Source organism: Thamnophis elegans, chromosome 8 (genome assembly GCF_009769535.1).
Source record: "Thamnophis elegans isolate rThaEle1 chromosome 8, rThaEle1.pri, whole genome shotgun sequence".
NCBI lineage: Eukaryota > Metazoa > Chordata > Lepidosauria > Squamata > Colubridae > Thamnophis > Thamnophis elegans.
Genome location: NC_045548.1, coordinates 38,953,522 through 38,973,635, shown reverse-complemented (window position 1 = coordinate 38,973,635; position 20,114 = coordinate 38,953,522). Strand labels below are relative to the sequence as shown.

The following is a 20,114-nucleotide window of genomic DNA, read 5'->3' as shown; positions in this document are numbered from 1 at the left end:
CCAGGGGGACATTTGCCCAGGTTTGCCTGGTGCACCAATTGCAGCCCTACCTGAACAGGGAGGCACTCAGAACAGTCACTCACGCCCTTGTGACCTCAAGACTGGACTACTGTAATGCGCTCTACATGGGGCAGCCCTTGGAGAACATTCGGAGACTTCAGCTTGTCCAGAATGCAGCCACGCGAGCGATCGTGGGTACACCTCGGTACACCCACGTTACACCTATCCTCCGCGAGCTGCACTGGCTGCCTATTGGACTCTGGGTGCGTTTCAAGGTGCTAGTCGTTACTTTTAAAGCCCTACATGGTATTGGACCTGGGTACTTGAGAAACCGCCTCCTGCCAATTACCTCCCTATGACCAATTAGATCCCACAGATTAGGCCTCCTCCGGGTTCCATCAGCTAGCCAGTGTCGACGGTCGACCCCCCGGGGGAGGGCCTTCTCTGTGGCTGCTCCGGCCCTCTGGAATGATCTCCCCGTGGAGATTCGGACCCTCACCACCCTTCTGGCTTTCCACAAAGCCGTTAAGACCTGGCTGTTCCGGCAGGCCTGGGGCTGATGAGTTCCCAGCCCCACTCGAATTGGTGCGCCTGTTGTGGAGTTTTAATATATTTTTTTGTAATTGTTTGTCTTGTTTGCTTTCGTTGTATTTCCCCCCTTCCCTATGAGTTTGTTAGCCGCCCTGAGTCCCTTCTGGGAATAGGGCGGCATACAAGTTTAATAAACCATAAACCATTTTCACACTTAGCAACCGTTGCAGCATCCTCATGGTCACACGATCAAAATTTTGATGTTTGGCAACAGATTCGTATTTATGATGGTTTCAGTGTCCTGGGGTCATATAATCACCTTTTGACAAAGTCAAATGGGGAAACCAGATTCACTTATGTTACTAACTTATCAGCTGCAGTTATTCACTTAAGAACTGTGGCCAGAAAGGTGGTATAGTGACCAAAGTTATAATGGCATTGAAAAAAGTGACTGATGACCATTTTTCACACTTAGCAACAATTTTCACACTTAGCGACCATTGCAGCATCTTCATGGTCACGTGATCAAAATTTTGATGTTTGGCAACAATTACAATTTATATTTGTAAATTGTAGTTATGTTGAAATAAAAAAATATTACAATACTATTTTTGCATTGTATGAAAATTTTTGTTGCTCCGTATAAAATTTTTAATCAACCCCCCACCCCCGGTCAAAGGTGTCCCTCTTTACCAATCTGAAAATCTGGTCACCTTAGGTTTACCATAAGTTTGTATCTATTGTGTGCTCGTATGTTGTGGTTGAATCTGAAGTATGTTACCTCCCCGGGATCGCAACCACTGCTTCTTCTTTTGTTTCCATTTGCCAAGACAAAACAACTCACAGCCCAAAGTCCTGAGGTTACAAAGTTACACAGATTCTACACCTCCGTGCCATTTTCGGTCAACGGCAACCTCTTCTTCCCACCCCCACGCAGGGCTTGATCCTCCATTTCCGCTGAACGCTCGGAACTCTGAAGAGATGAAGCTCCACCCCCTATTTTTTTAAAATCCTTAATCGATGTTTTCGGTTTTCCGGAGCATTTCCTGGCTCTCTTTACCGAGGTTTGATCAGCACGGCCTGGCGCCACGGCTGCCGAGCTGTCGCTCCTGGCCGGTTGATGTTCTCAGCGACCCCGACAGTGTTTTTGCGGTTCCATCTTTGCTATTGCGTTGAAAGCCTCGGCATTCGTGGCGTAGAAGGAGCATCGAAGGTTGAAGCTCGCTCGCTCGCTCGCTTCTCTTCAGTCGCCCATTAGAGAGAGACAGAGAGAGAGAGAGAGGCGCCGCCGCGGACCCGGCAGCCGCCATGAACACCGAAGATGAAATCATCCGCATCGCTAAGAAGATGGACAAGATGGTGCAGAAGAAGAACGCGGTGAGGTCCATCGGGAGGGAGGGAGAAATGTCCGTTAGCCCCCTCGCGCGCCCGACTTCAACTTCTGTCCGACCAATCAGCGGCGCTGCACTTCAACGGGGCGCCCGCCTTTTTCCGGGGTGGTGGTGGTGGCGGCGGCTGATAAATGAGGGGGATAATGGAGGGCAGGCTTCGTTCTCGTGCCGCTTCTCTTTTGTGATGTTCCAACTGTCATCTGTAGAAAGCGCAGGTCGCGTGACGGGAGCCTGATCTCCGTGTCTGAGTCAGTTGTTGGTAGCTCGCCTGGTTTGGCCGGAGCCGGAGCCGTACGTCGCGTTCAAATCCAGGGAAAACGTCCTGTGGTGGCATTTATTGTTCTGGAAAAAGGCCTAATTCTTCGCTTCAGGAAAATTGAAAAGTAGAGCCCAGTGGAGCTCCAAGAGAGTCGAGTTTTAAAACCAGATTAATGCTGTGGGGCTTCTTTTTGTTGGAAAGCTGTTCTGTCCTTAAGACCTATGCTACCTTTCTCTTCTTCTTTATCATGCGATGCCAGCCCTTTTTCTCCTTTTCCCAAAGACGTTGTCGCTTTTCTGCTTATATGGAGTTATAAATTCTATAGTCTAAAATGTATAAAGACACTTACCCTATAGGTATATATCAAACTTCCATTTTGCAATTGTAATTCACTACACTGCGTTATTTTCACCCTTGTACATTTGAGCATTCATTGAGATTGTTCCCAAACACCTTATTAAAATTTAAATGATGGACTGCACTGCATTGCTGCTGTGTGGATATTAAACTCTGAAGGTGTTTTATTGTAATGTTTGTTTACAATTAACAAACAAAAGTTTTGATAAAAAATGCTGTCCACACTATATATTATTATAAGATATGCAGAGTCTCCTGCTTGGAGGGGGGTTGGACTAGATGACCCTCAAGGTCCTTTCCAACTCTGTTAATCTGACACTCTGAATTGTAAATTTAAAACACGAATCTAAAACTGCATTACCTGTTCCAGACAGAGGGAGTCTCTGGATTTTAGATGTTGCTAAATTACTGTTTACTGCACCTCTTGAGCAATTTCAAGTGTCTTCTTCAAATGAAGAAGTATATTGAAAGAATTCGGATTTTGGTGTTAAGAAATACTGGATTTGCATTGTATAGGAAAAGTGTTCTGTGACTACCAAGAAAGAACTTGGTATTATTACCAAACAACCATAAAAATACTCGGATGCAAAGCTGCATGAAAATCACAAACTTTGTGTAAAAACATTAGCTTGGAATAATTGCAGTTCTAGTGTACATATGTTGCAGTTTATTTTAAATATAGTTACTTGCAGAAAAGACAAACTCTAGATATTGCACAAAGTAGTACTGTCTGCTAAAATGTTTTATTTAATGCATACACACATACAATGAAGTTTAGAATAAAGCCAGTCTTGCCACTAAATTTCTGCTATTAATTAAATCAACTTTTGACTGAAGCTTTCCCATATTCTTTATTTTAGTATGGATTTAATATACAGTCTTGTGCACAGATATTTTTCCATTTACATTAGGGTCTCTTAAGTCCCTTGAACTATAGTAGTATGTTAAGGATTATAATTACTTTTATTATAGTGATATTAGTAACAATGCTTTTTATAGTATATTTAGTGTAATGAATTACCTTATTGTGTAATGAATAGGTTCAAGTTGACAGAGGTAAAGTTGCATATGGATATTCAAAAATCAAGAGCAGTTGAGTAAGATTAGACAAGAAAAGGTAAGCAGTAGCTTTTCCTATTATTAGATATAGAATCAGTGTACTAAATATTTTTCCATGTGCATCATGCTGCCATTCTATACTCACATACCTGAGATAAATGATATTTAATTTAGTAGAAGTTACATTTGAGTAGGCACAAAAGTATTTTGTCTGTTATAGACAGCAGCACCTCTGTATATAGACTCTTAAAACTTGGAGAATATAATCATATTTTAGTGGTATTTTTAAAAAGACTAATAAAGACTACAGTCATGTCATTGAGTAGTTTTAAATCAAACTTCAAAATATATATATAGAATTATTTCCAAAGTTCATAAACACTTGATTAGCAATAGTTATAGTTCTGTGTTTAGAATCTTCATATCTGCTGTTTTCCATGCTAAATTAACTATACTTCTAAAATACTTTTAATATTAAGTTGTTATAGCTGAGTTTTAGTTATGTGAATTGTAAAGAAAAATAATACCCACCAAACTTGAGTGAAATGTGACTCCCAATTAGCATACTTTATGATGATAACCTAAAGTAAAATATGAGAGAAAGAGAGGAGGAGGAAGAATTCCTATTGAATTCAGGCACAGCTTTCAGAAATTTTTCAATAGAATCTTCCTTTCCCACCACAATGTATGCTTACAGTTTCAATTCTAAATTCCTGATACATTAAGCCTGGTTTGATCTGTGGCATCTCTGTATGTGACTGGAAATAAATTCCATATGATCCTGGAGACCACTACTTTCCAGTATAGATTATATTGTGTTATCTGTGAAATAATGGATATGACCTAAGGAACTGATTCATGTAAGGTAGCTTTCAATGTTGATAAATATACTGTGCCCCAGTATGCCCAGTAGACATTTAAAAATAGGTTATATGATCTGTCTATCTGGGAAGAGTTAACAATGTAATCTACAGTCCCACCTATACTTAGGCCATTTTATATGTTCATTCTGAGCAGAACTGTTATTTAGAATTTTTCTATTAAAAATTACCATGTTCTGTACCAGCATTTAGGTAAACACTATTTTAAATTCTCATTATAAATAAAGCATTTGAGCTGCTAGACCATATAATGAACTTGTGTTGCTAATGCTTGTGTGACATTATTCAGTTGCTGTGATTGGAAATCATCTACTACAGATAGTCCTCAACTTATTCAAAGTTACAGTGGCACTGGAAAATGTGATTTATGACATGTTTTCACACTTATGACCATTGTATCATCAACATAGTCGCATGGACACATGTTCCAAATTTGGGCGCTTGGCATTGGTGTATTTAAGACAGTTGCGCTGTCCCAGGGTCATGTGATCACCATTTGTAACCTTCACAGCCAGCTTCTGACAAGCAAAGTCAATGGGAGAAACCAGATTCACTTATCGATCACATGATTCATTTAACAACTGCAGTGATTCACTTAAAAACTGGCAAAAAGTAGTTAAATGAGGCAAAACTTAACAATTACCTTGCTTAGCATTGGAAATTTTGGCTCAATTCTAGTCTTAAATTGAGGACTACCTGTATTACCCAAGCAACTTTATCATTTTTTTTATACGTACAAGGATCAAAATTTGAACATTCAAAAACAGTAATATCATATAAATGCCTGATTAGGTTTCTGTTTGTTGTGTACACTTATCTTTTGCCGCAGGGTTTTGGGGTTTTTTTTTAGCGGGGTTGGGGGTATTGTAATACTTTAGGAACTCAGCTACCATAAAAATGGTTTGGAGGCCTCATGAACTTAATAATCGACAGATCATGCACCCCTACTGCAGTTATAGAACTTTTCTTTTTTTTAATTATATGCCCCTGTAGAGAGTTGCCACAGGCTGGCTGGGAATTCTGGTAGTCCCAACACATCTGAGTATGCCAGGATAAGGAACAGGTCTTAGCAAAACCATAATATCAGTCTATTTTGTAAATATTGTGGAACAATGTATTAAAACCAAGTAACTAAACAATACTATAAACATATGTGAATGAGGGCATTTTTAGATATTAGGTAAAAAAGGTATTATTGAACAAGCCACTAATAAATACTTTCAAGGTTATGACTGAATCTATCTATTTATCTATCAATCTATCTGCCCATCTCACTATCCAAAGCCTCTTGGGCAGCTTTTGTATTATTTGATAAGGGAAGAAAACTGCAATAATAATTGAAATTAATATTTTTGTCCTTTTAGACATATTTTGAAGTACATGTTAAATTTTTGAAAATGAATGAAAAAGTAAAAAAGCAATTGCCTGTGTGTGTGTGTGTGTGTGTGTGTGTGTGTGTGTGTTTGTATTGTGCAAAAAGTATTTTTGTTCAAAAAAGTATTTTTGAATGATGTTTTTAATGCCTGTTTTACAGTTATATTTCATGTGGCTTCAGTTTCTTAGAAATTTTCTCTTGAAATTAATTGAGATTTGCTGTCAGAAATACTACTTAACAAAAGAAAATTGATTTAGTAATATACCGGTAGTCTTTGACTTACAGTTAGTCGTTTAGAGACCATCAAAGTTACAATAGCAATGAAAAGGGTGATTTATAATCTTTTTTCATCTTTATGATTGTTGCATTCCTGTGGTCATGTGATCAAAATTCGACCGCTTGGCAACTGGCATATATTTATGGTGATTGTAGTGTTTTAGTGATTTTAGTGAAAATTTTAGTAATTTTATGGACTATAAGGTATTCTTTTGACCTTGTCTTTGGAAAGGAAACTTCTTCACCTCCTGAATAACTTTGTAACATATTTTTCTAGGCTTGTATGTATGTAGCTGTTGGGGTCTTAAGTGGACAAATCTTACTAACTAGTTAAATTACCTGTGTCCTGAGGAGAGCTTGCCTTCTGCAAAGGACATTTTATTTATACTTACTAGATTTCCTTATTTTCAGCAATGAAATGTATGTGATATGTAGCCAAAGTCTCAGGGTAATTGTCTTAATTTGAATTGTCTCCCTTTCTAGGATGGGATTTTTTTATAGTTGTGGGGTGTTGTGATTCATTGTAAGTATAAATTACAAGTAAGTATAAATAAAATGTCCTTTGCAGAAGGCAAGCTCTCAATTGTGATATGAATATAAAGTTGACATTAACAGATAGTTTTTTAAAACTCTTTCAACAAAAAGAATTTTATTATTTCAATAGAAGGCAAATTCTGTGAGTAAGAATAAAGTTGAATAAAGTACTCTTACAATCCAATTCTATTTCATAATATCTACCAGAATATTTGTTTTGATACTCATGACTTACATGTTGCCAGAGAAGTAATTTTTTTTATAAATCTTACAAATCTAACTTTTCAATCAGATCAATATGAATATAATCTAAATCTCATAGATTGTACCTATAGAAGTTAAAAAGTTTGAATTCTGTGGTAAAGTAATTTCCCCTTCCCCCTTACTACGTTTAAAAATAAATTAGGAGCTCAGCATTAAATAGAAATCAGACTGTGTAAACAAGTGAAAATATTATGAAAAATTATCAACAACGTAGTTTCCGCCTCCTGGTACATCTTGGATAGTATTTGATTTTGTGCTAATTTTATAATTTTCCTTTAAGCTGAATTTAAATATTATGCAAGACATTGGAAAAATCAGTAGTCTTTAGAAAATTTTAATTAAATGTCACTGGCTTTACATAGGTAGACTTTACTTTAGGATGTACCTAGTTCACGTTTTTAAGGACGAGAAGAGTTATCAGTTTTTGGAACAAACATGAAGAAATATTTTTCAAATGTTTATCAGTATCATTTTAATTAGCATTTATATCATAGATTTGAAGTTGTATAAATGATATTTGGTGTCTTTTCTAAGTACATGGCGATAGGAATATATTTAATCTTCAATATGTTTTGCAGGCTGGGGCTCTTGACTTACTCAAGGAACTTAAGAATATATCCATGACACTGGAACTGTTACAGGTATGCATATATGTTTTTTGTCTGCAAATACTGAAGTTGATTATGGTATAAACACAGAGATGCAGATGCTAACATTCATCAGTGTGATATTTCGGATTCCTTACAAAGAGAAAGGGGTTTGTGATATCTAGAATTCAAACATAAATGCTATAAATGTATTGATTAGGAAAAACATTTTTGGTTATCATTATTGGATCTTGCTAGTAGATTTATGATGCTAATTCAAGTAGTCCTCGACTTCCTACCACAATTAAGCCTGAAATTTCTGTTGATATGTTAAGTGAGTTTTGCCTCATTTTAAGACATTGTTTGCAAAGGTTGCTAAGTGAATCAATGCAGCTACAGTATTAATTTAGCAATACAATTGTTAAGTGAATCTGCTTCCCCATTTGCTTGTCAGAAGGTCAGACAAGGTGATCAGACAACCCAGGAACACTGCAACTGTCATAAATATGAGTCAGTTGTCATGTGTCTGAATTTTGATAATGTGAGTATGAGCATGCTGAAATGGTTGTAAGTAAAAAACAATCATAAGCCTCTTTTTACAGCGATGTAACTTCAAACAATCATTAAATGAATTTAAGTTGAATACTACTTGAGTACTACAAGTAGTTCTATGATGGTTGAGCTTCAGTGATTGTCTCATATCTTGGAGATGTTTGTTTGTTTGTTTGTTTGTTTATAAATTTATTTGCCACCTAACTAAGTGATTCTGGGCAGTTAAAATAAATTGTAATTGTGTGTGTGTGTGTGTGTGTGTGTGGTATTTGTGCTGATAAATAAATAAAGGGAGACTAGTATAGATCTATTTCAAGGTATTTAGCTCTCATCAGCTAGCCATACCCTTCCTGGGATTCGAATGGAAGCAGTTAGCTTCCTCCCATAATTGGGGCATACCAGGGGTTGTGACACTAAATATATACCTTCTTCCCTGGCTTCAGCTGATAAGGAGGAGAGCCTGTGGCTTAATGGCTAAGATGTCTGCCTAAGATGTAATATAGCCCAGGTTCGAATCCCAGGAAGAGTATGGCTAGCTGATGAGAGCTAAATAGCTTGAAATAGATCTATACTAGTCTCCCTTTATTTATTTATCAGCACAAATACCACACAAATATAACAAAGGCAACAGTAAAAATATTGGGTTTCTGTCGTGATGGACTCTTGTGACGAGCCGATTGACAGCAATAGCAATATAGCAATAGCAGTAGACTTATATACCGCTTCATAGGCCTTTCAGGCCTCTCTAAGCGGTTTACAGAGAGTCAGCATATTGCCCCCAACAATCTGGGTCCTCATTTTACCCACCTCGGAAGGATGGAAGGCTGAGTCAACCCTGAGCCGGTGAGATTTGAACCGCTGACCTGCTGATCTAGCAGTAGCTTGCAGTGCTGCATTTAACCACTGCGCCACCTTGGCGATAATGGAAGATAGATAATGGAAGCAGTTAGATAATGGAAGCAGTTAGCTTCCTCCCATAATTGGGGCATACCAGGGGTTGTGACACTAAATATATACCTTCTTCCCTGGCTTCAGCTGATAAGGAGGAGAGCCTGTGGCTTAATGGCTAAGATGTCTGCCTAAGATGTAATATAGCCCAGGTTCGAATCCCAGGAAGAGTATGGCTAGCTGATGAGAGCTAAATAGCTTGAAATAGATCTATACTAGTCTCCCTTTATTTATTTATCAGCACAAATACCACACAAATATAACAAAGGCAACAGTAAAAATATTGGGTTTCTGTCGTGATGGACTCTTGTGACGAGCCGATTGACAGCAATAGCAATATAGCAATAGCAGTAGACTTATATACCGCTTCATAGGCCTTTCAGGCCTCTCTAAGCGGTTTACAGAGAGTCAGCATATTGCCCCCAACAATCTGGGTCCTCATTTTACCCACCTCGGAAGGATGGAAGGCTGAGTCAACCCTGAGCCGGTGAGATTTGAACCGCTGACCTGCTGATCTAGCAGTAGCTTGCAGTGCTGCATTTAACCACTGCGCCACCTTGGCGATAATGGAAGATAGATAATGGAAGCAGTTTGATAATGGAAGCAGTTAGCTTCCTCCCATAATTGGGGCATACCAGGGGTTTGTGACACTAAATATATATATATATGTGTGTGTGTGTGTGTGTGTGTGTGTGAGTGTGTAAAAAAGTATAAAAATAATATTCCACAAAATGCAGAACGCTGATAAAAATATGTATATAAAAAGGACATCTAATTTTTCATCTAAAATCAGGATATGAGTATCTCGTAAAACATTTAAAGGAAAGCTACAGTAGTTGCCTCAACAGATCACTATGAAGAGATCTGTCACCGTTGTCACTGAAGCTGCAGTGATCAGAGAATCTATGATTTTTTCAAAGGGAGAGAAAGTATTAAATTCACTTAAGACATCTATTTTCTCACTAATCTTGTTATAAATATTCATGTTTAATAATGTAAATAATCTAGGTATAGTTAGCTTTAGTTATGCAAACATGTGAGAAATCAGTATTTTAAACTGATGTGTGTACATAAAGCTGTTAGCTCCAGAACACATAAGCTATAGCTAACAGAAAAGGAATAGTTGATTTTTAATTTATGTTCTTTTTGTTACATATGAGCTTGTTTCAGACAGAATAGAATTAAAACAGAACACATTTAAGTAAATATTGGCAAATGAGTATTAATTTTTAAACTATGAATAATGAATGGTTTGTTCAATTATAAGAATTCCTTATAGACCTTTTTCTACCACAATAGATGGTAGTAGATTAGCATGCTTTATTTTGAAAATATGTAAAAAGAAAAAAAAAGAAATTGCATAAACAGATTCTGCTATATGCAAGAAATAAGTCAGATTAGAATCAAGTCTCCATCATTATGTGAAACTTTTTAAATTGTATCTGTTTAAAATCTACTCAGTTTCATTTCACAAAGAAATTTAAGTTGAAACTTATGCACAACTATACAGCTAAAAATCAGGAAAGTTAACCTATCATACCATAGCCATAAATTAGTTAAGTAAAATTTTGTTTTTCCTTATCATAAAAATGTTCCTAATGTCTTTTCAATCTGCTTGATATAACTTTCATTGTTATGCTAATACTTTACTTTTAAGAAAATATAGAAATCTTATATCATTTATCTATCACCATAATCTTAATCAGAACTTTAAATAACTATTTACATTGTATCAATTTTGATACCAGGTTTAGAAACTTCTTATATTTACCACAACCAATAACTATTCCAACATATTTTGAGGAGGTGGAGGTTAAATGGTGTGTGTGTGTCTGTCTGTCTCTCTCTGTGTGTGTGTGTGTGTTGTATTTGTGCTGATAAATAAATAAAGGAAGACTAGTATAGATCTATTTCAAGCTATTTAGCTCTCATCAGCTAGCCATATCCTTACTTGGATTCGAACCTGTGCTGTATTACATATTAGGCAGTTGTATTAGCCACTAAGCCACAAGGTTTTCCTCCTTTATCAGGATATATAATATATAATCTTGAAATTATTTGTTATTGATCTTAACTATTTTAATTTTCAGTCTACAAGAATTGGAATGTCTGTGAATGCAATTCGGAAACAAAGTACAGATGAAGAAGTTACATCTCTAGCAAAATCTCTCATTAAATCATGGAAGAAATTGTTAGGTACAGATGCACTAAGCTTTTGCATTTTCTCATTGCTAGAAAATTTTCAAATTAATCTAAATATTAACTCCTTTTCTTGGTCTTGTATATATAGTTTCTTCTTATGGTTTTTGGCTATAGTGATGAATGAAACTATAACATACCTTAAGAGATATTCCTTCTTGATTATTCTATGTACTAATGACTACTTAGTTGACCTGAGGAATATGTTTGCAGGTGGGGGAGGATGGATATCCTGGAAAATTCTCAAGTAGTTTATTATGTGCATTAGACAATTTAGAATGGTTGAATCGGGTAAAAGAGCATTTTGAAATGTACATTCTTTTTTAAAAAATTACCTTCAAACATAATACAGTAATGCTATAGTGAAAACTTAAAATATAAACAAGGGTTTTTACAATGATCTAATAATTATTAATAATCTAGCATTTTAAAGATGGATCACTAAATTATAGAAACCTTTTTGAAACTATTCTTACTACAGTAACCTTTCAGTAAACTTAAAAAAATAATTTTGGATTAAACAGTGCTGATGAATCTATCTTGCAAAATTCTCTCAAAAATCTGTAGCTTGTCCAGCTTGATGTGAAGGACAAGGAACTTAGCTATCCTATAACCAGAATGATGTACCAGTAAATTATATACTGTAACATATGGAGATTAAGATAATGTTCATGGGATAATTATTTCTTTTGTAATCCAACTTCTACCTTTTACTTGGATTCTTAATTCCTTAACAATGACAATACATTTTTTTTCTTCAACAGTTTTCCTGTGATTACGGTAGTCTTTTCTTGGTTTTATTCCCTATATTTTCCCCGTATTTTAAACTACTATGACATCCAAAATTTCATCCAAGAATTCAATGAGCTGTTTCAGAGTTGCTATACGGGAAAGAGAAGTGTAACACTTTTACCCACAGATTTATTTCTTACATACCCCCCTTCTAGCTAGACTTTGTGAGAAAAGATACTAATTTTCTACCTGTGGAAAAGAGCAATTTAGAATAGATGTAGATTTAGAAAATAGCAGCAGGAGTTCTCTTTGCCTTTGAATGTTCTTTATGATGATAAAGTTATTGTTATTTTTTTAATTAAGAATTAGAAAAGCTGATTGTGCCTCTCTGATGCTTGTTTGCAGGTCTCAGTTATGTGTAGTTATTGTTATATATCATCTTGAAATGAGGCCAAATTAAATAGTAATTAAATAGAAAGAAATGGCTACATAAAGGGCAAAAGAGAAAGAAGAAGTGAAGATTTATCTAACCTGTTCTTTTGAAGCTAATTAGTTAATTAATCAGATATAATTAATTAATTAAATTCATTCTTTGCTGTCAGACACTCCCTAATCTTTTATTTATCTTGGATTGACATCCCCTCATTTCATTAACTGAACTATTATTACTTTTATGTATTACATATGCATTTTAGATGGACCATCAAATGACAAAGAATCTGAAGACAAGAAAAAAGAATCAGCATCATCGTCACAAAATAGTCCTGAAGCAAGGGAAGAAAGGTACTTCTCATAATCTTTTTGCTTAAATGGTAGAAGACAACTAATATTAAGTCATCCTAATGTTTACAAACTTAAAGAGTACAATGCAAGGGTAATATTAAAGGACATGATGAAAGTACATATGGAGAAAAGATTACAAAATAGTCTTATACCATGTACAGGAACATTTAACACTTGGTTAGATGAAATCCTGTCAGTTTAGATTGGAATATTTAAGTCATAAATAATCAATATGTACAGAGGAAAGACCTTAATTTTTTGTATTACTTTAACACCTGGGATTGATGAAATATGTATTTCTGCATTTACGAACTTCATTATACACATGGAAATATATTTAATACTGGAGGTTTTGTTCATTGATTTAGATCTTTAAAAGGGTCATTTGATCAGTAGAAGCAGTGTCTGGGTGGGTGATAAAAAGAGTCCAAATCATCCCTTGTGGCTGATTAGTAATGAAACAAAAAAAAAAGTGTTTGTCTGTTTGCCTATTTAGCAGTTCCAGTAGCAATTCAAACAGCAAGAAAGAGGATTCTAACATTTCATCAGACACATATATCTCTTCTTTTCCCCGGGCTCCAAACACATCTGATTCTGTACGGATGAAATGCAGAGAAATGTTGGCAGCAGCTCTTAAAACAGGGGGTAAGAATTATATTACTGTGCTATACTTACTTTTTATTCAGCTCAATATTTTCTTTCTACTTTTATAATACAAAATGCAAGGCTATTAAGAAACTGGCTGTGAGACGTTATTAAGTGCATGGTGCAAAACATTTTTTGGCGGATCCTCTATATCAGGGGTTGGCAACCTTAAAAAGAGCCGCAAAGGTTGTAACCGGAGCCCCCCCCCCCCCGTTCAATTCTGAAGCTGACCGGAAGTCTGGTTCCACCACCATAGATTCTCCTCCTAGCACAGCGTCCTTTTTTGTCTACCTATCCTGACAAAATGACCTATCAATTGTGGAGCCGACTGGCGGCAGGGAGCCACAGCAGAGGTATTAAAGAGCCACATGCGACTCCAGAGCCACAGGTTGCTGACCCCTGCTCTATATGTTCCAGTATGTGACTTATTATTTTTAGTTGCTGTGAATTTGTCATATTTCTTTTTGAGAATAGCCTTAAGTTATTTTTAGCTCTGAACTTATAATTGTTGCAATTTTGAATTTACAATTAAGTAGATTGGATATGCATCCGATATTACATAAAGAGATGTCTTGTGTCAGTACTGTAGAAAGTCTTTTGCTGATCTAAAGTTACAGGTTACACCAAAAAAGGAATGGAGAAGTGAGGTGAAAATGACCTAGTGGAAAAATAACCCACTGAAGTGTCTTTGACCAGTTAATATCAGATGGAAGTCTTCACTCTGAAAAGTGTTAGAAAGTTAATTTCTAATTCAAAGAGGGGAATGAAAAAGAGAACTGAAAGAACTGACTGTTTCGGTTCTAGAAATAAATAGCCCAGAGTTTAACAAATTAAGGGTCCAAATGAAATATTCAAGATGCTGGTTATTATCTTTAAAACCCTATATATGGCATAGGGCCTAAGCTACCTATCTTCTTCTCTTTCTGCCCTCTGATGCAATGTTGCAGAGTGGTGTGCTTTGGGTCATCTCAATTAAATGGTATCCTCTTTCAATACCTAGAAAATTCACCTTCTCTTTAGGGATGACTGCCTTCTGGAATGAGGTGAGATCCATATGCTTTCCACCCTGATGTTCAAGAAGGCCTTGAAAATTTACCTAGGCCTTGGGGTAGGGGGGATGGAACGCCCCTGTTTGTGATGTTTTATGTTTGAATTGTTGTTTGGATTGCCAGCTTGTGATTGTTTTACAGTTATTTTTGTACTTGTTTTTATGATACTCTAATTGTGGATAGAATCCACTGCAGTTATAGTACTGTATAATTTGGAGCACATTTTATTAAACACAATTTTATTTGCATCTAAATATATGTATATAACCAGCTTACAAAAAACTGATTCCCAATTTATTTATTTTTCAGATGATTATATTGCTATTGGTGCTGATGATGAAGAACTAGGTTCTCAGATTGAAGAAGATATCCTTTCTTATATAATAAAAGTTCTACCTTATTCTGTAGTTTAATTCTTAACCTCTTAAAATATTTTGTTCTTTGATTTTTTTGTGGGCTCCTATAATTGTTTACATTGGTCTGTATTGTGTTCACTAATATACTTACATTTTTGTAAACTTTATTAAAGTATTTTAGATCAGGTAATATTTTAAACAAATTGTATGGTAGAAAAAAGATAAACGTTTAGAATATTGCACATATTAATGGATTTTGTTATTAACAGGACAAAGTGTATATGTGCCTTTGATAACTGAGATTATTAAAATATTTTAATATTAAAATATCATACCATTAAAATAACATTGCTTTTGTGCATATTTAATTCATGTAAGCAAGACAAACTTCATAGTTTGGGGCTAATATAAATTTAGTTAAATTTCTACATATGTATGCTCTTATTAATTAAAAACAGGCAATTATAAAATGTCAAATATTTGTAAAATAAATCAATTCTGTGTTTTACACATTATTTCCTTAATTAATGAATACCTATATTTCAGGAGCTAAAAAATACTGACATGAAATATAAAAATAGAGTGCGCAGCAGAATAGCAAATCTTAAAGATACAAAAAATCCTAATTTAAGAAAAAATGTTTTATGTGGAAATATACCTCCTGATAGATTTGCTAAAATGTCAGCAGAGGTAATAAACATTCAGCATTACAATTTTTATTTTTTTAATCTAAGATACAAGTATGAATCCATATTTAATTGACACGCTAAAACAACATTTACATATGTCAGTTGAAAATAGTGTAGAGTCTTCCTGCCTACTTGATTTGTTTAAGCAAAAATCTATGACTTTTTGTGTTTCCAAAATAAAAATACAGTATTATTTGTATTTGGGGGAGGGGGGGAATCTGAATATATTGTTAAATTATCTATATAATTTAAAAGTATTTAAATTTATACACATGTTTTAGCACTATAGAAGGCTATAACTTACTGCTGTCAAGTCTCCATGGAATAGCAGAAATGGATGAAACAACATATGCTTTGCATGCAGTCGTTGGTTCAGTTCCTGGCATCTCCTGATATGGCTTGGAGAAATCTTGAGCCTACAGTTGATGTAGATAGTATTATGCCAGAAAAAACATTCCTCTAACTGGGTACAATGGAAATCTTGGACCTACAGTTGATGTAGATAGTATTATGCCAGAAAAATCACTCCTTTAACTGGGTATAATGTCTTAAAGTAATACTTCAGTTTGAGCTCAACTTCCTGGAAGTGATAGTACAGTTTTCTTGGCAATAATACAGAACCCTTTTCCATTGCCTTCTTTTATTCCATTTTTATTTTATTTTATAGAATATCTTAAAACCCAGATGAGTTTTCAGCCCAAGTTAGGCTACCATATCTTTGGTAAAAAAAAACAGTCAGAAGATGGCAGCAGAGGGATCGAAAATCTTAAATCTATGATGCCTCCTAACTTGGTTGCCTGTATTGTATATTAAAATAAAATTTTATTACTTCATTGTTTAGTAATGGAAATTCCTGTCCCAATTGCTATTGTAAGACTACTTGTATATATATTATCAGATTGTGTTGAATTGTTCATTTCAATCATTTGAAGAATATATTTTTTCCTAAAAGCATCTATGGAGAATAAAACTTTTAAAAGTTCTATGTAATAACCAAACTATTGTAATACCTAAGATACATTGCCTGTGTTATATTTTCAAGAAGCCACTCGGTGTTAACTTTTGATGGCACTTAGAGACTGAGGTACAAAAATGATTTCTAGTTCTTAAACTGGATTTTCAGTAAAATAAATTGTCATTTTGTAAGCCTCCAAAAGGAACCTGATAACCCTATATATAGAATAATCATATAATTCATATATCGTAAATATTAGTAATATTTTTGCTTTCACAAACTAAAGGGTAAACCTACTGCCTAGTAAATAAAGTGCGTTGTGTGTGTGTTCAAAAAACGTAAAACTAATATGATTTTTTGGGGCTCACTGTAGGAGATGGCAAGTGATGAACTGAAAGAAATGAGGAAGAATCTTACCAAAGAAGCTATAAGAGAGCACCAGATGGCTAAAACAGGAGGAACACAGACTGATCTATTTACCTGTGGTAAATGTAAAAAGAAGAACTGTACTTACACCCAGGTATATCAGTTGTATTCAAGCAGCATTCAAGATTTGCAATTTTGTGAAATAAATTAAATAATATTAAATAATATGCTCATACCATATTATGAGGAACCAACAAGGAAAAAGATTCAACTACCTTAACAGTTCAAAGATATCTGTTTAGATACTCTGTTTTGAGATTTAGACATTTCTACATGCCCATCACAGTATTAGCTTTTGGAGTTAGTATCTATCTATATCTATCTATCTATCTATCTATCTATCTATCTATCTATCTATCTATCTATCTATCTATCTATCTACCTACCTACCTACCTACCTACCTACCTACCTACCTACCTACCTACCTACCTATCTATCATCTATCTCTTTCTACATCCATCCATCCTCTTTTTTGAAATATAATTTTGAACAAAACCATAATTTTGTTGGCTGTCTTGGGATACAGTATATTTTTCAAATAGTTAGAATATTACAGTAATCTGTAATTGATCTCCTCTCAAAATGATGTATGTTCTTTGATGTTTAGCTTTTCTCTCTTCACATCAGATTTAGCACTAAATCTTAAGTCTCTATTTATAACATGTATCCCCAATATAAGAAGGCAAAGGCCCAATTGAATGTTTTCCCCAGACACTCATAACCAAATAAGATATGGAAAACTGTTTTTGAGAGTAATAACGGGCAAAATGTAGTCTTCTTGGTGTTGCTAGATTTTAAACTCTCTTCTAATACCATTGGCTATCCTGGCTAGAGAAGATTGGACTTAAAAATTCATCTGTCACAGGCATACAAGAGAGAATATTATCTGTTAAAGAGAAGGATTGTGGGTTCACTTAATATTTCATATGAAAATTATGACTTTATTAATATTTTGGACTAATGTAATATTGAATTAAAGGTTAGAGTTAGCATACATTACTAAGTAACTAAAAAATTAACTGTGATTAAACAACCTGGGTTTTTACATCTGAATAAACAATTCAAAGGATGTAAGGTGGGTTTCTACAGGGGGAGAGTTTTTTTCTGAGTTGGTACCCAGTTATGGAATTCTGTCCCAGTAAGGCTTACCTGATACCCACATTTGTATCATTTTGACACCAGGTAAATAGATTTGCATTTTCCTAGACTTTAAAATTAACTTCTAATTGTATTTTTATTCATATTGTTTTACATTTTCAATGTCCATTTGCAGCTGACTAGTTTCTATGGTGTTTTGCATTTAACTTGATTTTATCATATATGTTTTTATTCAAACTAATATGTTACATTGTGACTAAAGAGTTTTGGCTTTGGGGCAGTTTAATTATTTGTATCAGTAAATCAGATTGTACTGTTGTACTGCCACAAAATAAGAAAATTATATAACTGTAGCCAAGTAACATTGCTATTTTCTGTTTGTTTGGTTTTTTTGGGGGGAGGTAGGTTCAGACCAGAAGTGCCGATGAACCTATGACAACATTTGTTGTATGCAATGAATGTGGAAACAGATGGAAGGTAAAAATAACTAGCTTTGTTTGTATTTTGTGCAGTATTGGTTCTTTTTTTAATGTTAACCCTTTTGTTTTATTAAGCATTTATATATATATATATATATATATATATATATATATATATATATATATATATATATATATATATATATATATATATATATATGTTTTCTGAGGTTTTCGCGGGTGTTAGTATGTAGGTCTCTAGTTGTTCGGATTTTCTCCCGCGTAGAATTGGAGATGTCTTGGCGACGTTTCGACGAAGTCACATTCGTCATCTTCAGGCTGCTGCTGACTACTTCAGGTTTGGTGTTTCCAAACACCAAACCTGAAGTAGTCAGCAGCAGCCTGAAGATGACGAATGTGACTTCGTCGAAACGTCGCCAAGACATCTCCAATTCTACGCGGGAGAAAACCCGAACAACTAGAGACCTACACGTATGTATATGTATGTATGTATGTATGTATGTATGTATGTATATATATATATATATATATATATATATATATATATATATATATATATATATATATATATATATATACACACACACACACACACACACACAGAATAATGAAAATGAAGCAGCCTCATAATAAAAGAGAAATAAGATGGAAATGAGAATATTATAATTTTATGGTCAGATTTTGCCAAATATTGCAGAAATGATAATAGAAAGAGGAAAACTAAAGTAGCAAGATTTACTTACAATAAACAAGATAAACTTAGTATATACAGATTATTTTGTCAGAAGCTTTTAATTTTTTATACTGGAAAAAGTATACAAAACTTGATTACTGGTTTACATTTTCTCTATGAGGAACCTTTTTTAAAAAAAACCAAGGGTACTATTTCAGAGTTTAGACAGTAATATGATAATCTTTAATAAATCTATAGTAAATATACGAAGTGGATTTTTTTTGTAGTTGCTATTCTGGGATATTTTTAAAGAGGATTCTGCATATGAAATTGAATGTAAAACTGATATCTGCAATCCAAAAAAAGTAGATTTAATAGATCCTCTATGTTTTTGAATTAAGTGCTTAAGATTGAAGTGAATTTTGATATAAATTCTGATGTTAAAATAGAATACTCGGGGTGTCCAAGAAGTAAAATATACATATTTGTATTCATAGAAAATAAATGGAATGAACCTACCTATATGTGCCTCTCTCATAAATATTTATTTTCTTTTTGCAGTTCTGCTAGAAGAAGAAATTGTTGGACCAGTTATAATTTTATAAATAGCTTTAAGAACTAGGTAAAGCCTATTACTTGCAGAGATGTTTTTGTTTGTTTGCTTCCTTTTAAGCAGATAATTCTGAAGTTAGATTTTGTTTTTGACATGACCATCCCTGTAGTTAATAGTCAGAGCCAGGATGCTTAGTTGTATGGTGTAATATTTTTTCCATTTTTATAAGCAACTCTATATTAAACTTTTATCAATGAAATTTGGGTAACTGTTTTTTTCTTAATTTTGTAAACAATTTATTGTACTTATTTGCTTTTGACATACATGGTTGAATTTTTTTTTGCAAAATTCCCAGTGTCATACTCCATTTGAATAATTTCAGTGTATTAAAGAAAATAGTTTTTCATTATACTAACAAAATAATCCATATCTAGTGTGGGTAGGTAGGCTCTATAAATCATTTTTGCAATTCATCATAATATTTCCTGTTCCATAACATAC

At 34.4% G+C, this 20,114-nt stretch overlaps 1 protein-coding gene across 2 annotated transcripts; it reads left to right on the top strand.

The window, feature by feature from the left end:
* Nucleotides 1–1,230: 1,230 nt before the first annotated feature.
* On the top strand, nucleotides 1,231–19,872 carry TCEA1 (transcription elongation factor A1). Of its 2 annotated transcripts, XM_032223162.1 has the most exons (11): nucleotides 2,049–2,537; nucleotides 3,579–3,655; nucleotides 7,506–7,568; nucleotides 11,105–11,210; nucleotides 12,641–12,728; nucleotides 13,225–13,373; nucleotides 14,732–14,788; nucleotides 15,314–15,468; nucleotides 16,796–16,942; nucleotides 18,353–18,424; nucleotides 19,622–19,872. In XM_032223162.1, the coding sequence occupies exons 3-11, from the start codon at nucleotides 7,548–7,550 to the stop codon at nucleotides 19,628–19,630; spliced, it is 804 nt and encodes a 267-aa protein (XP_032079053.1). In that variant the 5' UTR covers nucleotides 2,049–2,537; nucleotides 3,579–3,655; nucleotides 7,506–7,547; the 3' UTR covers nucleotides 19,631–19,872. The 2 variants fall into 2 exon arrangements, with proteins under 2 accessions (XP_032079052.1, XP_032079053.1); XM_032223161.1 differs by lacking the exons at nucleotides 2,049–2,537; nucleotides 3,579–3,655 and adding an exon at nucleotides 1,231–1,908.
* Nucleotides 19,873–20,114: the final 242 nt, after the last annotated feature.

Excerpts from the sequence above, each read along its gene's own strand:
- TCEA1 (XM_032223161.1), top strand. The coding sequence starts at position 1,840 with ATGAACACCGAAGATGAAATCATCCGCATCGCTAAGAAGATGGACAAG. Across the intron at positions 7,569-11,104 it reads TGACACTGGAACTGTTACAG|TCTACAAGAATTGGAATGTC; the intron begins GTATGCATATAT and ends TTTAATTTTCAG. Across the intron at positions 16,943-18,352 it reads AGAACTGTACTTACACCCAG|GTTCAGACCAGAAGTGCCGA; the intron begins GTATATCAGTTG and ends GGGGGGAGGTAG.